The sequence below is a fragment of the Ochlerotatus camptorhynchus genome, unplaced genomic scaffold, assembly GCF_037179485.1.
Source record: "Ochlerotatus camptorhynchus isolate MF236.1 unplaced genomic scaffold, CSIRO-AGI_Acam_v1.1 ptg000274l, whole genome shotgun sequence".
NCBI classification, from domain to species: domain Eukaryota; kingdom Metazoa; phylum Arthropoda; class Insecta; order Diptera; family Culicidae; genus Ochlerotatus; species Ochlerotatus camptorhynchus.
Genome location: NW_027040763.1, coordinates 5,041,742 through 5,062,974, shown reverse-complemented (window position 1 = coordinate 5,062,974; position 21,233 = coordinate 5,041,742). Strand labels below are relative to the sequence as shown.

Genomic DNA, 21,233 nt, shown 5'->3' with positions numbered 1-21,233 from the left:
GCCTAATGGAACGGATAGCCTCGACAGAACTGAGACTATCCGTAAAAATATAGTAGTGGTCTGGAAGAAGTGAAGCAATAGTTTCGAAGGTGTAGTGAATTGCTGCCAGTTCAGCCACATACACAGAACAAGGAGCTTCAAGTTTTCGAGAGGCGCTATGAAATTCATTAAATACACCAAAACCAGCGGACTCCTCTATTAGAGATCCATCTGTGAAAAACGTTCTCGCAGAATCAACATGGCCAAACTTTGCAGCGTATAATGACGGAGCAATCATAGGACGATGATGCTCTGGAATTCCGCGGATTTCCTGCGTCATAGAGAAATCAAAATTCACTGAATTGCCGAAATCGGAGAAGATTACACGATTGGGAATATTTCTTGAAGGGCTGACATCCTGTGTTAAATATAGGTAGTACAAAGTCATAAAACATGTTTGAGGATTTAGCTCCAGAAGCTTCTCAAAATTTTCGATCACCAGTGGGTTCATTACTTCGCAACGGGTGAGGAGCCTAAGAGATAACTCTGAAAAACGGACGGATAGTGGCAACATGCCCGCCAGCACTTCGAGACTCATAGTATGAGTCGAGTGCATGCATCCTAACGCGATACGAAGACAACGATACTGGATCCGTTCCAGCTTGATGATGTGCGTTTTAGCTGCCGACTGGAAGCAAAAACTACCGTACTCTAAAACCGATAAAATCGTTGTCCGGTACAACGTCAGAAGATCTTGTGGATGGGCTCCCCACCACGTTCCGGTAATTGATCGAAGGAAATTGATCCTTAGTTGGCATTTTCGTCTCAGATACTCAATGTGGGATCTCCAGGTGCATTTGGAATCGAACCAGACCCCGAGATATTTAAAAGACATGGAATGAGTGATCGGTTTACCCAAAAGTTGAAGCTTCGGTTGTGCTGGGCTATGCTTCCTAGAAAAAACGACCAACTCAGTTTTCTCCGTGGAGAATTCGATACCTAGCTGAATAGCCCAAGTAGACAAATTGTCCAAGGTATCCTGTAAGGGTCCTTGCAGGTCAACCTCTTTTGGCCCTGTGATAGACACTACGCCGTCATCTGCAAGTTGTCTCAACGTGCAATTGTCACTAAGACAGACATCAATTTCTCTAACGTAGAAATTGTACAAAAGGGGGCTTAAACATGAGCCTTGGGGGAGACCCATGTAGCTAAATCGAAAAGCTGTAGAGTTTCCATGAGAAAAGCTCATATGTTTTTCTGACAGCAAATTGTACAAAAAATTATTCATTAATGGAGACAATCCACAAGCGTGGAGTTTCTCTGAAAGAACTTCAACGGATACTGAATCAAAAGCCCCCTTGATATCCAAGAACACAGAAGCCATTTGCTCTTTCTTAGCAAAAGCCAACTGAATTTCCGAGGAAAGCAACGCGAGACAGTCGTTCGTTCCCTTACCCCTACGGAAACCAAATTGAGTATCTGAAAGAAGGTGGTTCGTCTCAACCCATTTGTCGAGGCGAAAAAGGATCATTTTCTCCATCAATTTCCGAATACACGACAGCATCGCGATGGGCCGATACGAATTGTGATCCGACGCGGGTTTATCAGGCTTTTTAATGGCTATCACCCTTACTCGTCTCCAATCGTCGGGAACAATATTGAGCTCCAAGAACTGATTGTACAAGTTCAACATGCGCCTCTTAGCGACGTCTGGGAGGTTTTTCTGTTGTTGAGATTTGCAGCTGGTGAGTTTGCTTATACTGCGTCTGCTGAGATCCGTCACACCCCCGCTTGGTCAACAGCTGCATACTGCATTTTTCTTCGTCCGATAACTGCTCCGAAACTTGCAAAGCCGTAATGCCGTGTGATCCAGTAGATCCTGAAGACGCACTTCTGCGAGTATTTCGGTAACTGTAATGGCTTCTTTCTTTGGGTAACAGTGATCTTTTGCTTGTTTCAAAACCGAATAACAAGGGTAGATCGATTTATCTGCCCTTGTTATCGATTTATCTGCTACGGACATGAATGCATCGCGGAGATGTAAAATGTCCTTAATAAACAAACAAACAAAACAACATTTATCTGCCATGTGAATAATTTCATATTGCTTTCTCGTTAAGTCAGCCTCAACAAAAATAGCTAAAGCTTCTTCAGGCGTATGTTGACGAGGATATAATGGATTTTGAGGGTTAAGAATAACTCGATTAGGTTTCTCAGCTGTCGAGGGGAATGCTGCTACTGATTTTATTACATTTGCAGCAGCTGTATTTCCATAAGCTCGCTGACCCATTTGAGCAACATATGTCAATTCGTTAAACGAAGCGGTTGCTCTGAGTTCTGAAGTTCTCCTACGCTTTGACCTCTCACTTGAATCTTCAAACTTTTTAGTTCGGTGTCCTTTTCTGCATGCTAGAGGACCCCAAGAAGTGAATTGAATTTCAAAATTCAGCTATTCGTGGTTGGCACTGATGAAAAAACTTTTGCGATAAAGGGAGGCAATCCATATTTTTTTGAAATCGGATTTGAAGTGGCAGAACTCACGCTTAAGTGTAGCTTTACGTTCAGAAGGACATCTCAAAATGTTGGCCAGCTTGCTCTCAACAAACAATAATCGGTCATTTAGTACCTTTTTGGAACATGTTTCCATTATCTGGCATAAATATTGCCTTGATATAAAACGATGCAATGTTTCAGACTCGGTAAAAACAGTTCAACGAACAAAATTAAAAATAAATCAAAAAAAGGAAACATAAGGAAGATTTTATTATGTCATTAAATTCCTTAAACATTGAGTTTTCAAATGGAATATTACAACTTGCCCGGAAGTTCCCGGAAATTGAATAAACCCGTTAGTTAAATTTCATGCGATTGCTAACTTCTTTCAAATGCATTGCATTGTTGCTGCTCATGAAAAACTATGAGTTCAAATTATGTGTTGAAACATGCAAACTGTTCAAAAACAATCGACTTACCGTTATAAATTCGATTTATGTTGTATAGCACCTTTTAAATTCAAATTTTCAAGTTTTAACACAGTGCGACTGAGAGAACGCACTTTTATTAACCACCCAACTGACTGCGACAGAGGCTAAGATATTGACAGGTAGGAGGGTTTAAAAACTCATTAAGTTGGTTTAAAGTAATGGTTATGTCATGAGCAAGATGTGTTGCTACTAAAAAAATCGAAACAAAATTAGGTTCATACATTTCGCTTTTCGGAACTGGCCTGCTTTCTAGAACAAATACTCCTCTGTGCATCGCAAAGTTTAAATAATTTTTCAAAAAAGGTAATATGAATAATTTGCTCATATAGCAATCCGAAATCCATCAAATTCTACAACATATTGTTTGATCTTCCAACGATGGGAATGATGTTATTGAGCAAGAGGAACATGTGTGAATACTCCACCATATATTTATTGCACTTTCATTATAAACTAATACGTTCCCCCTTTTTGCAATCATTCCACTAAATTTAAGTTTACAGCGTAACTAATAAGGGAAGCACCTCCTACTTTTTTTTAAGTTCCTTACCTTACGGCCCTTTTTTTTGCTAAACGAACACATTTGATGTTTCCAATGTTCGTGTTGCAAATTAACATGTTTTCGGGTGGGATATAGGTACCTAAGAAGGGAGCAAAGCAGGACAAATGTACCGTTTGTTCCTCGCGTGATGCTAATATGTTTACTGTATCGAAAATAGATGCAAAATTTTGGTCTCCAGGAAAGGGGCCTGCACACTGCACGAGAACTGTCTCCGCGAGCCATAAAAAAAAAGAGCCCATGATTGCTCACTTTCCAATTAAAGTTGGTGATTTACTTTGACGGCATCAGACGAAACGAAATTAGACGACGACGCAAAAAAAGAAATAAATGCCTCCTAACATACTTGGGTCCTAAAATTAACCCCCCTCATTGAAATCGTTCCATTTCCAGGAACAAATCCGACATAAAATAACCTGAGACTGCGTCTGCGATGCACAAATCCCAAGGCCACCCGTTTCGGGGCTAAGTACATTTTAATTGCACCGCAACCGTCAATCGTCAATGATCCCGTCGGGTCGTGGCTGTCTGCTGCCAGGCTGCATGGAATTTAATGTCCAAGAAGCGTCATTGACGACGACGGCGGCTGAGGCGACGGCGTCGATCGGTGATTTTTCCGGGGGGTAATTTTCAGCCGCGCTCATAATCATTCATAAATTAATTTTCGCTTTGGCGCGAATCCCTGCCTGTGGCCAAAATGCAACCATGAAATGAGACAAGGAGGAAGACCAAGAGGCAACTGCTGCTGCTGCTGCTCCTGCAGTGAATCATACACAGGCTATGCGCGCGCGGTATCCTTTGGTGGTGGTAGCATTTGCTGCTCTGATCTGCTAATGCGCTTTCGGCAGTTCAGATGATCGTTTCTGACCAATAAATTGAAGGGAGAATTCCGGCGAAGAGCCTCAACTTTGGGGCATAAAAGTGGGAGGCATAAAATCGACGATCAAATCAGCAAATTTGCCGCGTAGCGATTGGCAGGTCGCATGAAAGTTTAGTTGTTTTAAGCATAGTATACGATTCCATTGGTTAGCAAATAGTGAAACAGTTAAAAGTTAAACGGTTAATTTGTACTAAAAATATGTACAGGCGTTATTCCGAATCAGTTTCACAAAACGGACAGAGCTTCACTGCGAGTATAAAGATGTCACGCTACCGAACTGTTGCAAGATATAAACCCGTACTTAAAGTGAATACATTCTAAGCTCGAGTCGTCAACGGTGTGACACGTGCAATCAATTTGATTTATTATCGTCTTAATGGTTTCCTGTTTTATTTTGAGAGTGAGATGCTTTAAAGTAGATTCTACTTCGAATTGAATGAAATGCATGATTTTTGAATAATTTTTCCATCTGGAATGGCCATGGCACAGCGCAGGCATTCTTTTTGATCGCGGCGGCGGTCAACAGTTGCCAAACGCTAAATTTTTAATTGCTGTTTTGTCTCGACCCGTCAAACAAATACCCTCGAAATTACTCGCCCGATCCGCTTTATCACATTATCCCATTTAACTGCGCACGGCTCGGGTGGGGGCGGAAGACAGTCCGAGCATAAGTGAAAATATCGCTGTCATTCGGGTACTCGTTGTATTCCCATTAATAATCCTCCGTATTTTTAACATTAAAGAACATTTTTTCCTCCAAACCGAACCGAGACAACAGTGTATCAAAGTGGTATCGCACACACGCAATTAATTGCTTCTTGAAATGTTTTAATCGCCGCGGAAAATTGCGCGGTCACAAAGCAAAAATCCACGCAAACCAAACAAGATGAACAGCAGCTCATCACAAGAACGGACTATCAAAAGAGTCTTGTCCTGTCGGCGTCTAAACGGGACGTCCCATTACCGGGTATTATTCTATCACATAATTCAAAATAAATGCAAACAAAATAGTAGCTGGGCTGTGGATGTGCCGTTGTACCGAGGTTTGTTTTCATAATTTCAAACGTCTAGCGGAAGGAGGAACGGGCGACACTCGCGTAAGTAGGCCGTCGATCCCGGCAGGAATTCGGTACTGTGACAGATCGTTTTGGCTTACTCGGTTGGGTGAGTGGAAAACACACGATAGTGGGTTAATAAAACAGTGAACTAGAATCATGACGGGAGGGGGAGGGAAAAGGGGAGGGATGAGGTTGTTGATTTCGGAAGACAAGATTTGTTTCTTTGGCGTTACGGAATAGGAATGAGAATGGATGTGATTGGGGGAAAAGAGGGGGTAAGATGTACATCGTAACATAAAAAATTAAATTTATTTTCATTTCAGTTTACGCCCAAGAAAAGATGGTCAATAATATGAAAACTTTATTACTATTTTAAATATGAAAAATCCGGACACTTGATCCACAAATCCGAACATTTTTAAAAGTTGATTCTTGATCCCTTTTTTGATTCTTTTCAGTATCTGTATCTTTTCAGTCAGTAGTGAATAAATTCAATATTTTTACAACTTTTTTGATGTGACAATCAAAAAAGTTGTTACACTACCCGAGCAAAATCTGAGATCAAATTGAAAACTAAATCTGATTTGGTGATATCGCTGATAATGATTAGTCAGGTTGCTGTAGTTTTGTTCGTTTTAATGATTAAATATCACAATCAAATCTCCCCACTGGGTGAAAATATTTCTTTTTAATTCTACAAAACTGAAAAACCAATGTTTTTATCAGTATGGAAACTATAACGTGTTGGCAGGGTTATCATCAATTATATGTACAGAAAACAGAAAACATTTCTAGCATTGGCAGTCTAAAAAAATCAATGTTCCACGTGCAAAAAAAAAGTTTACAACCCAACGACCAACGACTCATATGTAAACAGTCTCTCTTAGCTCAGTCGGTAAAAGCGCAGATATAGAGCAAGACCATTAGACTGATGCAAAATTTGACTTTTTCGCTCCACAGTGCTTAAATGGTTTCAAATCGGGTCCTGATTAGCCTCCCAAAGTTACAACTCATTTGGTTGGGAACAGATTTCGAACAAGCCATTTGAAGTTTACATGTAAATTACTATAGGAAATCTCAAAGGGATTCCATCCAGAATGAGCTGAAAAAACCTGAAATCGTGCTCGACCATCTTCGATCTGGATGATACTTGACACATATTTTCAGTATGATATACCAAGTATTTTCCGCAGGAGAGGAGACCCTTTTGACTCAAGGGTAATTTTTGAAAAGGGCCTATGTGTTTTTGCACACATGCTTTAAAAAAAATGTAGTTCGAAAACAGTTGGTTGTAGAAAAAAATTTACTAAGAAGGAGTTGTAGGAAACTAATAAGGCTTTATAAAAAAAAATATACGCGGATTTTTTTTATCGTTTTTTTACAAAAAAAAAAATTAAAAATAAACCTCAAAATTCAAATAATATAATAAAAATATACTGCGGAAAATACTTGGTCTATCATACTGAAAATATGTGCCAAGTATCATTCAGATCGAAGATAGTCAAGTTTGGTGACTGACCGATTTGGCGTGGAATTGGTTCTTTTTGTTCATTGCCTTCTAGTCTTTTTCCATATTGAGCTGCGAAACAGTTCGATAACCATATTCTCAGCTACAACTTTGCTGAAGATCGTTTCTATGTAAAACGAGACAGGAAAAAGTTATTAATTATTTAAGAGATTGGTAAATTTATGACATGATCAAGCAGCAAGCTCTGTAGGCACACTGTATTTTGCAGTGTGACATAGTAGCCATGATTTTTGTGTCCTATTCAACGCCCCAGAAACACCAATTTTGCCTGCTGAACAGTTGATTGAGCATGATCATAAGACATAAGCGCATTGAACTATTGATAACTTTCGATCCTTGCATTTAATCAAAAAGTGGTTTTCAAAAAAATTGTAGCTGGAAAAAATTCCTACAAGTACAGTTGAAAGTTTTTGAAGCAGACCGATATGGTGAATTATTATATAGACATGAACAAAAATCTTGGTTTTACCATAGTAATTCCCATACAAACTTCAAATGGTTTGTGCCATCTCAGCTTCTCACCAAATGGGTTCAAATTTTGAGAGGTTAGTCAGGATCCAATTTGGAATCGTTTAAGTATTGTGGAGCGAAAATTTCAAATTTTGCATCACTCTAAAGACCATGCTGGATGCGGCTGGGTTCGATTACCGGTCCAGTCCAGGAATGTTTCGGATTGAAAAATGTTTCGAATTGACATAGCAGAGACAATGTTTTTTTTTTTAGTAAGGTTTAGGAAGCTTTAATAGCCTGGCCTGTAGTGAAGTTGGCTCGGTGTGGTATCCTCTAGTTGCCTAGTGCAGCTCCACTAAAACCCATTCCTTACGCTCTCTTCTGAAACGGCTACTGGCTGTTCTCATGCACTTCTCATACTCTGGGACCAGAGTTGTTCTGCATGATTCTAGCTATCGCGTTGATGACTTACGAAGCCTTCTCACAGGCATATTCGACGTCAAGTGATTTCTGCACGCGCACCACTTTACAGTTACTGACCAATAACATTTCCGTTTTGTGGTGAGTTACCTGTGCAGCTTCGCTCTTTGCATCAAGGCGATCATCTTGTGTCCCAACACTTCCGCCTCTTCCAGCGTCTCACCTATTACCGCAAAGCCAACGATCTGAACTCCTTTCGGCAGCTTCAGCGTTAGCACGCCGTTGTACATCCCGTTCCAGAGCGTTGGACCAAGGATGGAACCTTGTGGAATTCCCGCTGTGATCCTAATCGATTTCTGCCCCATGTCTGTATCGTATCGTTTAATAATTCCTCAGCATCCTGCACAGGTAGATAGAAGCAGCCATCCGAAGTATGATGTCCAACAAAGCCCCGGGGTCGATCGCATATCAACAGAGATGTTCAATGCTGACCCCATGCTATCCTCACAAATGTTGCATCAACTATTCGTCAATATCTGGGACACCGCAACTTTTCCGGCCGACTGGATGCAAGGCGTCTTGGTAAAAGTTCCCAAGAAGGAGGATCCAACTGTATGCGACAACTGGTGAGGCATCATGTTACTGTGCATTGTTCTCAAAGTTCTGTGTAAAGTTATCCTCAATCGGATAAAGGAGAATATCGACGCGACTCTCCGACCACAGCAGGCAGGATTCCGTGCTTGAAGATCCTGTGTGGACCATATTGTCACGCTCTGCATCATCTTGGAGCAGGTCAATGAGTTCCAAGAGTCCATGTACTTGGTATTCATTGACTACGAAAAAGCTTTTGATCGACTAAACCACGAAAACTTAAGGGGCTCTCTGAGACGCAAGGGAGTCCCTGATAAGATCGTCAACCTCATCGAAGCGTAGTACGAGGCTTTCTCATGCAGAGTGTTGCACAACGGAGCTTTGTCTGACCCGATTCGGGTAATCGCGGGTGTGAGGCAAAGATGTATATTATCACCGCTACTGTTCCTCATCGTAATCGACGAGATCATGGTTGGAGCCGTTGACCGTGTACCGAACCGTGGGTTGCTGTGGCAGCCTATTACCAGCCTATTAGCATCTCAACGACTTCGATTTGGCTGATGATGTTGCGTTAAGGCCTGTCCTCGAAAAAAAAAAATGCACCACACAAAAGTGTTCGCCAAAAATTTATTTTAAGTCGGATTTTCTTGAAACTTTCAGGGAATGAACTAATACATATGGGTTATGTTTCGGCATAATTACTTTATTTCCTTTCCATCGCTGAAATTTCCTTTTCATCGCTGAAAGCCCGCACCTTTCCCTAAAGACCCCTCATTACATTTTGTGCAATGCTGGAGCCAACCTTTTTGGTCACTTTCATCCATTCTTTTTTCAACTCCAGCTCGTTCTTAAACACCTTGGACGATTTTCGAACTTTGGCCTTCATTATGGCCCAAAATCTTTCCACCAGACGAATCTCTGGTGAATTTGGGGCGTTGGCGGTTTTTGGTACAAAAACAACGTTTTTGTCTCTGTACCAATCCAACGTCGATCGCGCGTAATGGCATGATGCCAGGTCCGGCCTAAATAATGTCTCGCCTCCGTGGGACCGCAGAAAGGGCAACAGACGCTTCTGGAGGCACTCGGTGCAGTAAATTTCGCTGTTGATGGTACCCATTGTGATGTACGGTTTACTCAGTTTACCGCATTGGCATATGGCCTGCCAGAGCAAGTATTTTTTGGCGAATTTGTCCACTTTCTTCTTCCTTATGTCTTCCGGAACATCAAACCGTGATTTGGCAACGTAGAACTCCACCCCCGGTATCTGTTTTGCGTCTGCCTTGATGTAGGTTTCGTCATCCATAACCGCATACATCGGTTTCGTTAATCACTCTCGATACAGCTTCCTTGCGCGGGATTTGGCCACCGTGTTTTGTTGATCACGCCGGTTCGGTGCCTTCCAGACCTTGAATACACGAAGCCCAGCTCGTTTCATGGTTTGCTGAACGAACCAGGTGGAACATTTGCCTTCAGAGCCGCGTCGCGAATCGAAAGGTTCGGATTACGCTTGAAATAATCCAACACCTTCCGGGTCTTCACAGGGTCAGCTGTCTTCGATTTTCTTCCACTTCCAGCCCGCCGCTCGGTCGTCTGGGACTCCTTAAACGATTTTACCACCTGAGCGACAGTTGTATGGGTGATTCCCAGTTGTCTTCCGATCCATCTCATGGTCGCAGTCGGATTTTCCATGACGGTGCGCAAAATTCTCCGGCGATTTTCTTCTTGTTTTGATGACATCTCAATAACCACTGAACCGATTGTTATGAAATTTTGGACATGTAAACAATTCATTCACAAACTAGTTATACCCAGATTTTCATCAATTTTTACCCACGGATAAAAAAGTTACACACGGATAAAAATGGTGCATTTTTTTTTTTCGAGTACAAGCCTTATTAGCACAACGGCACTCTGACATGCAGAGTAAGCTCGACGACATTGTGGAACGCTCCTCTGAAGCAGGTCTAACCATCAACGTCAACAAGACCAAATCGGTGGATGTCAACACGGAAAACCGTTCCAATTTCACGATAGCTGGGCAGGCAGTGGAGAAAGTCGAAAGCTTCCAATACCTTGGCAGCCAGATTGCGTCGGACGGCGGCACCAAGAGCGTCATAGGTGCACGGATTAAGAAGGCGAGGGCTGCTTTGCCAGTTTGCAAAATGTATGGAGAGTGAATCAGATCAGTCGACGAAGCAAAATCCGAATTTTGAACTCGAACGTGAAGTCTGTCCTGTTATACGCCAGTGAAACGGGTACACGACGTTAGGCATACGGACGTTAGGCATATTGTACGGTAGGCTTAATGGACGTTAGGCATAAAGGACGTTAGGTATAATGGACGTTAGGCATAATCTACCGGATGAATTCCAGAATTATGATAATGGGGACCGTGTATTGATTGCTGACATCGGTGACAGTAATAAAAGAGCCTTAATTTTTGGGACTCATGAAAACTTTCGACGTCTTGGACAGGCAAAGTATTTGGTTGCAGATGGTACGTTTGCCACAGTTCCTTGTTTGTTTCAGCAACTCGTCGCTGTTCATGGAAGTATCGCTCGCTCACATCAGCAGACGGTCCTGCTAGTATTCATTCTGATGACAACAAAAACATAATCGTTGTATCGAAAAGTATGGGAGTAAATCCTGGAAGTATCAGATATGTTTATGAAAAACCACAGAATTCACCATTCTTCGTTTCATGAGCTGTTCTTTGACATCATCTTTTATTCAACCTTAGCTGTTTTTTTTTTTGTTATTGAATGAAAAATCACAGAATTCACCATTCTTTATTTCATGAGCTGTTCTTTGAGGAAAACCTTATCTTCTTTGACATTTCCGGAGAACTTCGAGATTAGGGCGTAATTGCTTTTGTAAACAAACACTTCATTTGACGATTTCTCGCGAATTAAAGCTCAATCTCAAAAACTAACAACACAAACAGGCAGATGAATGGTTCCTCTATCATTTGGTATAGTTTGTTCACGAGATTTTTCTTTTACTCACGATCAGCAATTGACATGTCTGTTTACAAAAACAATTACGCCCAAATCTCAAAGTTTCCCGGACTTGCAATATGTGTGTAAGAATATATTACAACAAATGTGTGCTTTATTATTTCTTATGATATGATAAATAATGGATTTCATTGTTTACCATGCTCGAAACAGTTTTCTAGAGTTGCACAGCAGCAAGGTATTTTATGCCTAACGTCCATTATGCCTAAAGTATATTATGCCAAACGTCCATTATGCCTAATGACTTTATGCCTAACGTCCATTATGCCTAACAATCGTATGCCTAACGTCCGTATGCCTAACGTATTTATGCCTAATGGGGTACACTCCAGTGAAACATGGTGTGTATCAGCGGAGAACACTCAGAAGCTGCAGGTGTTTCTCAACCGATGCCTGCGGTACATAATTCGTGCCTGGTGGCCCCACAATTGGATCTCAAATTCCGAGCTTCATCGTTTGTGCCATCAGAAACCGGTAGAGACAGAAATTCGTGAACGGAAGTGAAGGTGGGTCGGCTACACATTACGACAGAGCGGAAACGAAATCTGCAAGCAAGCACTGGACTGGAATCCAGCAAGACATCGCAGCAGAGGCAGACCCAGAGGCTCGTGGCGGCGGAGCCTAAACAGTGAAATTAAGAACGTTGACCGAAATTTGACTTGTGCACAGGTCAAGGCCAAAGCTAGTAATCGCCCAGGATGGAAATCTTTCACAAAGGCCCTTTGCACCCCTGTAGCGCTTCGGCGATGGCCTCCCAGCTGGCGCTGACGCATTTCTGCAGCACCATCCTGAACATGTCCGGGAACGCTTGGATCACCGCTTCAACGCTACGTTGTGGATTCCATCTGGACCGAGAGTTTTCTTCACATTCAATCCTTTCACCACTGTTATGAGTTCCTCGTTGGTGACTTCCACGTTATCTCCCTCCCCCTCTCCGCACGGTGTAGGTGGCCAGGTCGTTGGGTCGTGCTTCGGGAAAAGTCCTTCCACGATGACTTTCAGCTTCTCTAGGCACATTCCAGTGGGCATCGTTGGACCTCTGATCTATGCCATCACGACTCGATATTCGTCGCCTCAGGGATTGAAATTACGTAAAAATTCAAGAAATTTCGTTCGTTGAACTTCGTGAAAAAGTCAAAAAGAAACGTAGAGGTGCAGCAAACTTTGTAAAAGTTTTGCGAATTTCGTAGGATTCGTAAAACTTCATATAAGTGTAACTGCGACGTACGTAAAACCGAATTAACAATCGAGCATATCTTATTGCAGTGTGTAAAATACGATCTTATTCACGAAGAAATAGGAATCAATAATGACCTTAGCATTACATTAGGAAACGATTGGAACAAAGAATTGAAGGCTATAAAATTTCTGAAAAAATGTAAGCTATATGATAAGATATAATCAAATTTTCTCCAAAGAGGCGAATGAACCCGTTGGTTTAAAACCTCTATAAAATATAATATAAGTGTAACGAATTTTGAAAGAATTCAGGAAATTTTGTAGACGATTATAAATAGTTCAATAAACTTCTAAGGATTGATCCCTGAAGTCCTTCAGTCTTCGCTTTAGTTTAAGGAACTTCGTTGCAATTTATCAGAAATCTCAAAAAGCTCCATGAGCTTCTTAAATTTAAATGAACTTTCCAGATGTTCAAGAATGTTTGTAGATGATAGGTGTCTTTCCAGAAGTGCAAAAATGTTCAGCGATCTTCGTATAGTTAGAACAGATTGAAAAAAATATGGAATTTGTAATAAATTCAGAGATCTTCGTATAAGTTGAGGAAATTTTGTAAAACTCAAGGGAGTTTTGTAGATGTTCAGGAAACGTTGCATAAGCTACAGTCTCCATATAGACAAAGATATTAGTAAAGTTCTCTGGATATTTTTCCGAGGCTTCAGGTTGATCAAGTTCTGAGGATCTCCAACTGTTTAAAAATTCAATTATCTTTCAAGACTGTTGGTTGTTCAGGGAGTATTCAAAAGTTTTCCAGCTGATATAATCTGATGGAATCTTGAATGATGAAGGGAAGACCCGTGCCATGGTGATTTAGCTATATTATGAAGAATTAGCACTCCAGCAGCTAAGCTCCGATCATAAATTTCAACGAGGAAATTGGAACTTCTACATAGAGGGGAAATGGCTTTAATGTTGGCCTATGGATCTATGATTGAGCCCATCGCTAAAAATCTGCTATTTATCAATTTTTTATCTAGATAAACGCGTCATTGGGACGATACTAATGGATATTTTTGGTCGATATTGAAAATTTAGTCGATTGCTGAATTTATGTATGGGCCCAAAATAGGGGCATTTAGGCCGACATTACATCCATTTCCCTTATATGTAAATATTGCATCAAAAATAATATCGTACTTCTATATAATTATCATCTACAACCCATTGATGAACTCGCCGGTATTCACGTAATCATTGGATTGAAAAGAGTCGACTGACCACTACGTTTACGTAAGTCCTCTGAATAAGAAGTGCATGCATTAATTTCACCGCATGTTATCATTTGATATGGGCATATTGCATCAGGCCTCACTCGCTCTCAAACGCAGCAGAGACCTCACAAATGAATAAACATTCAGTAGTGCAGTCAGTGTGGTGTGCAAAATGTATAACGAAATATTAGTTTTTTTTTCGAGTCAAAAGTGTTGCTAGCTAGTGAAATAATGATTTCAATTTAGCAATGCCAAAACATTACACATTCCAGCGGTAGGTTCGAAAATTTTCTAAAACATTTTTGTGCCATGTAGTTGGCCTCTTATTTGCAGCTCATTATCCTCCTTACCCGAACTGGAAACTCATTAGCAGATCAGAAGCGTGACTGACCTGTGTTCACCATCAAAACAGTATGTATCAAATCATATCCACCGACTCTCATTACCACATTAGATGAATTATCTAATCCACCCGTGGAGCGTAAAGGCGGAGGAGAGTCATAGGGAACTCTGTGGCATTACCCTTCCACCCGGAGGGAGACGCATCGGTAATTTCGCCTAGCGCTAACCTACTTGTGTGAGAAGAAATTTTCATGGCAATTTTCGGAAAGCCATTAATTTGACAAGCATTTGGTAAAACAATTTCAAACGTCAAAAGACCGTACTTAGTTTCAACAGTTAAAAATGTACACACACAAAAGAAGAAAAAAAAAAACATCAACATGTCAAAACAACCGAAACCTCACACACAGAGAGGAAGAGAAACATCAATCTTTTCAAATCTAGATTTAATGACAAAAACTAATTACACTTTTCACTTTGGCCTACCCACACCCCGTCCACCTCTCCTCATCCCGGCGAACGAATCATAGAGGCTACAGCAACTGGTCAGAGAGCTAATAATTTCATATTTCTTTGTCTTGCGCCAGCATGTATAACAACTAGTCGAGAGTGAGAGGTACTTGTGAACGGAAAACAGAAAAAAAAACATCCACCGAAAATACTATGTTATGCTTGCTACATGCACACTCATTCCCTCCCTTTTCGGACCTGTGCTCCAGTGGGGATGGGGGTTCGGACCGGGCAAGAAGAAAACGACGGAAAAAGTGATTAAGCCCGCGAAACTGATTATAATAATCACGCGTAGAGTAGAGTTGCACTTCGTGTGTACCCACAGATCATCTATCCACATGTTTTCGGGGACTGGTAAATAGGAGGTGGTGGGAAGGTCTCATGGATGGGGGCACGCACGGGTCATAACCATTATCGCGAGGGCGGGCGATGCCGGAAGACGAAGGTAGTCACGTTACACTTAGATTACGCTCTGCTGGTGCTGGTTTGGCTCGCTGCTTTGCCGTTTCATATTTCGTAAGACGAGAGATTTGGTTTGCGTTTCACGGACCAGAGTATTTAGCCCAAAAGAGCTGTAGATACGCAGTTGTTGTTAAAGGGGGTCTCACTTAAATTGCTTTTCTCCCTTGGATCAGTGGATCGGTTACGTGTTATTAGTAATAGTTTTTTTTTGTTTGTGTATCTATGTAGTTTGTACCACCCGATGGATTACACAGTGACGACTGTCGCAAAGCTCATTTTGGGCGGACGGAACAGTGTAATGACAGTAATTTGGGATTTTGGTCATGAGAGAGAAAGAGTATGTTTGTGTGTGGGTGTGTGTATGTGTATGGCTGTGTGGGATCGTAAGATTGATGCTGTTGCAGTATTTCGTAAACTTACTTTTGATGAGATTAAAGTTAGAGTTGGCGACGATTCCTGAAACGAGAAAAAACAAAATGGGAAAATAATTATTGGTAATTGTGCGATGAGATGCAATAATACTATGATTTTTGTGTTTTGTTTAAGTATTTAAGATCTTCAAATACCTGATGAATATGAGCTTTGATTTCCACTCGCTATGGTTTAAATCTATTGACTCTCACACTCCGCTACAGTCTCGATCCATAGCATGAGAGGTAAAGTCTATATTGTAATTTTTGAATTCAGGAATCTGGTATGTTTGAGCAGTCCACTGAGGACACAAAAGAACGTGCTTTACAAGGGGAGGCTGTTTTAAGAGATATGAAAATAATTTATTATGGAAATAAAATCATAGATACATTTGATGGAACGGGGTCCACAGTACTTAAACTGATAACTGGCTCTTTTTATTTGAAGAGGTATGTCATCATCAATCAAACATTTATAAACTAAAAAATGTGCTTTGACTATATGTTTTAGTATTACTTCTACGTGAAGTCAACGATTTTCATAGTTGAAGATGCTAATTTCAAATAACAGACTGTAGTGGTAATTTTTATACGGTAGATGGAGTAGATGAAAGCATAGAGTTGATAGTTCCGTTAGAGTACGGCAGTGTGAAAATTGCATATAGATATTAGAATAGCGAGCTAGGACAACTTTTAAGGAAGGTACAAATCGGTTTTTTCATCTCTCTTTACCAAACTCCCGCTTTGAAGAGGGATGGTGAGGGTTGCACCCCCCCCCCCCCCCCCCGCCACCACTGGCAAAAAGAGATGAAAACCGACCGCTCATGTACCAACTGTGTGTTTGAAACAGTTCTACCGATTTTTACCGCACTTCAGTTGTTATTTGAAGGAAGGCATCCAGTCGTAGGTTTGGAAATTGCAACTATTGTTTACCCCTACCACGATATGTGCTCCTGTCATCGTCGACTTGACGATCTCGCGGGGACGCGGGTAGTCAAAGTACATAACTCTGGATGGGAGCATACCATCAATTACTGTCATTGGTCGAAAGGTACAGTAGCAGCACCTACCCCACCCGTGTCCCCTCGAGATCGTCAAGTCGACGATGACAGGAGCACATATTGTGGTAGGAGTAAACAATAGTTGCAATTTCCAAACCTACGACTGGATGCCTTCCTTCAAATAACAACTGAAGTGCGGTAAAAAATCGGTAGAACTGTTTCAAACACGCAGTTGGTACTTTAGCGGTCGGTTTTCATCTCTTTTTGCCAGTGGTGGCGGGGGGGGGGGTGCAACCCTCACCATCCCTCTTCAAAGCGGGAGTTTGGTAAAGAGAGATGAAAAAACCGATTTGTACCTTCCTTAAAAGTTGTCCTAATTATTCTAATATCTATATGCAATCTTCACACTGCCGTACCCTAACGGAACTATCAACTCTATGCTTTCATCTACTCCATCTATCGTATAAAAATTACCACTACTGTCTGTTATTTGAAATTAGCATCTTCAACTATAAAAAATGTGTCAATTTTGTCTCGACTCCTTCCGATTTGAATTTGAAAAGCATTGAAAATTTGGAAAGCTTAAACAGAACATGGACGGCAAATTGGTATCAATCCCTGTCCCTCCAACGATCAGGTACGATATCAGGATTCTGTGCGACACTTACTTTAATAGAACTGTTAAGTACTCTACGTGTCTGTTTGTTTACATCCATTCCAATCAACAAAACTGTCCAAAACAGTTTGAAAACGTTTTTAAGGCGCCCCAAACTTCTCAGGTGAGTGTGACTATTGTCGGCAGCCTCTTTTACTTCGGCAACCTTTCCGTTTAAACTGCGTGTTAACCAGCTGTTCTATTATCGGCAACTCGAAATCAGCCGTATTTTGATGAGCTTATGTTTCTTTTGAAGAAACACCTGGCATAACTGGTTTGATCAGTCGTAAAAATTTATTAGGATTGAAGCTGAAAGACTAAGGAATCGTTTAAATACATTCAGCGAAGTGTTTTTTGGTGAGAAAACACATCGAAATTAACGTTTAAATTGTGATTGCCAAAAACAGTCGATGTCTGCCGAAGCCATCATTTACCCTATTTTATAAAATGAGCATCCACATTCATCACTGAAATCTAAAGTTTTTTTTTTCTTAAGAGTCAATCAGGATGCTTATTGTTTTCATTATGAACATCACAAACACAATTATGACTTTTACAGTTATATTTTACAACATTTACTGATATTGATATATCTGCGAATTGAATTTACAAACCGATATAACTGTTAGAAATCGATATAACTGATAGATATCGATAGAACTGATTGAAATGTAGGTTTGTTTTTATTTTGAACAGATGAATTTATAATTTTTCATAATTTTTTTTTGATTTTGATTCTTTATATCAACTTCACCAAAATTATCTTAATAGATCTTAAAATGTATCATGAAAATCTAGTCAAGTCTAAGGGTCTTGACATTCAATCAAAGCCAATATTTGTTTTCCTGGAGATCGGACGAATTTTATTTTTTCCTGGTAAGTCATCGAAATATACGAGTTTTTTGGACTCCCGGATTTTCCAATTTCCTGGACAACTGCCAATAAAATTGAAAGATGAATAAGAGCAAATTTAGTCACAAATAAGTTTCTTCGGCTTCAAATAGCTTTTTCAGATTTTAATCATCTCCAATTGTTAGTTAGGTGATCAACCTAATTTTTTTAATAAATCGCTTTGGAAAATATTTATTCTCTGAATCATTTGACGATTTTTTTAAAATTTTGGTAAAAATTTGACAGATGGAAAGTTATTGATCAACCCTGCTATCCAAGCATAGTTATTTCTGACAGACAAGAAATTAAATTTTGACAACCGTTGCTCGAAAAAGCGGTCGATCGACACTGAAAAGCAAAAAAGTCACGCTACTTGAAAACTACCCAAAAAATGGGTAGAGTCTACCCAGTTTGGTCAAAACTGAACCGACCCAAAAAATGGGAAAACATGCGTTTACCCAAATCTGCGTAAACGTACTTGCGACAGAAACTGGGTAACGGTTGCTCAGATGTTGACATTTGATTACTGGGTAAATTTAATCGATTTAATAGAAATTTATTAATAAGGCCGCTGCAGCAGCTCTATCAAACATAACCTCACCCGACTATAGCTCATCTCTCGGCTCAGCTAGCCTGTTAATGATTATCGAAAAAAATGTATAACTGTGGACAGGGGTTGAAATAGTTGACGTTTTTAACTACACTCGCTTCGTTGTCGTGCGCGACAGTCTGTTTGTATTCGAACACTCATGCTCTACCGTCGTCTCTCTCACACAACACGAGCGGTAGAATAACATTCGAGCTAAAAGAAAATTATAAAAATAGCTATAATATGACATGTGTGATTTCGTTCTAATTCCTCAATTTGGTGTAAATCAAACAATTTCTGATCAGAAATATTATTACTAGGACATCATTGCTTGCTATTTTCAGAATATCACACAAGCACACCATCAGCAGCTCTTATTATGAGAAAAACTAAAATACATACATTCGTTACGGTCTTCGGCGAAAGTGTCGTATGACAGAGCTTGTCATATGACATTTTAGTTTGTTAAATACTGTACTATGATAGCTAGTTTTGCAAGTGTCGGAGGCAAAGGCAGTCAATTAACACAAAAAAATTGTGTCGACTACCGTGACCGCTTACAAGACTGACTGTGGAATAACCTAGAATTATAAGAAAGCTTAAAGTTCAGAAACTAACAATATACTTACTAACTATAGCTGCTGGTAGCATTCGCAATCCAAACAGTTCCGTAGATGTAACATTTTTAGCGTCAGAATTGTATATTTTGAACAGTAAACATTTCACTTGCAGCGCAACAATCTCTCTTACAAACCTGCGCCATGTTTAAGTTTGAGAAAATTTCAATTAGAACCATTTACCCAGAATCTGGGTAGATCCTACTCATCAGACCAAAACTAATTTACCCAGATTTTGACAACTCCTTACTGGCTACAAGACTGGGTACCATCTACCCAGTTACTGGGTAGATTCCAAATAACGTGTAAAGCATAGTCAATAACTTTAGAAAATGATTTAAAAAAAAAATAGCAATTTTATTCTTGACGCGAGTATATTTCAAAATAAAGGTCATGTCTTCAAGTTTCATGTATTTTCACAACACTGAGTTTTTTTTCCTGAATCATGATTTTTTTTATGTTTTTGAACATATATCCTGAATTTCCTTTTTTTCTTGATTTGTTTTCCGACGATCTTGTTTTCCGTGCTAAGCACCAATGCTACCGACACCAGGGAGGCAGCTCCCATATCTAACCCCTTCTCATCGACCCATAAACTCATTTTATGCCTCAGGAAATCCCATCTGCTGAATTGCATATAAGATTATTAGACTGCAGAGCAATTCAGTGAAATTTAGAAGATCTCAAAACCACGCCAAATGACTTTATCGGAAAATCTCGACCTTCTTCGTTTTACGTTGGTCTTTGCATAATTGTGTGTTATGAGCAATCATTCACATTTTTACAAGAACTCGGCCATTTTGTTCAAAATGGCGTCTTTGTCATTTTTAAATAAATGGTTGCACGAAATGACGTCTGAAACAAAATTGTAGAGAAAAGTAAAGTCCTTCTTGGAAACAAGTACAAATTTTTTTTTGTGATTTTGAGAAAAAAATACCCAAAAACTTGTTAAAAACTCAAGTATCTCAAAACAGCCATTCCATAGCAAAACGATATAGTGCATTTCCAGCACTCACATGTTTGCTGCTAACAATGGTTGCAAATTTCATTTGAATATGATTTTTTTCCTCTCAGCAACTTTTGAAAAGAGCGTATTAAAAAAGTAAATTATGTTTCTTCAAAAAATCATAACATGAAAACTGTTGATCTGATCAAGATTACATTTGAAAAAGGTTGTAGGTAATTAAAGTATCTTGAGGAAAAAATATACTGAAAAAAATAGTAAATAATATTAAAAAACGTAAAACGATGATTATTTCAGAACACCCGGGGGGGGGTGGGTGTTAGTTCGCCTGCAATCTTTATGTATTTGTTTTATCAAGAAAATTAAAGGAATATCTAAAATTTGGATTTAGATTAAAACTTTTTCCCATAGTGCAGCCGTTCTCAAGTTAATGCGATTTTTTTTTTATGAATTGATTTATTTGTACAGGCTGAATCGAGTAAACTTAACAGAGCCAAGTTATCATTTTCGTTATACATACTTAATCCTAATCTTAAATCTAGAGTTACAGGAATTGAACCGAATACTCGCGGTCGTTTCGAGGTTAGAGGAGATTTACAATTTTATGGATGGGGAGAGGAGGAGGAGATTTCATTATTCCTAAAACATGAACTTATTTCTATTCAACTTGTTATCAGCTGTATAATTTTACAATTATTTCCAAAAAAACCAAACACACAAAATACAAACTAAACACATAAAGCATGACATTTTCGGTGTCGCAATAATTTCGTGTTCGCCCTTTAAGAACACGAAATTATTGCGACACCGAAAATGTCATGCCAATTTTCTTATAATGTTTAGAATCAAACCAAAATTTTAGGGTAGTTTTATACATAT

At 39.8% G+C, this 21,233-nt stretch overlaps 1 protein-coding gene across 8 annotated transcripts in view; it reads right to left on the bottom strand.

Annotated features, from left to right (window-relative positions):
- Ca-beta (Ca2+-channel-protein-beta-subunit) overlaps positions 1-21,233 on the bottom strand; it is a 544,248-nt gene that overhangs the window by 318,705 nt on the left and 204,310 nt on the right. For all 8 annotated transcript variants that reach the window (XM_065227502.1, XM_065227503.1, XM_065227510.1 and 5 more), the window contains one exon: positions 15,648-15,683. In XM_065227502.1, coding sequence (XP_065083574.1) covers positions 15,648-15,683 — 36 coding nt within the window. The remainder of the gene's footprint in view (positions 1-15,647; positions 15,684-21,233) is intronic.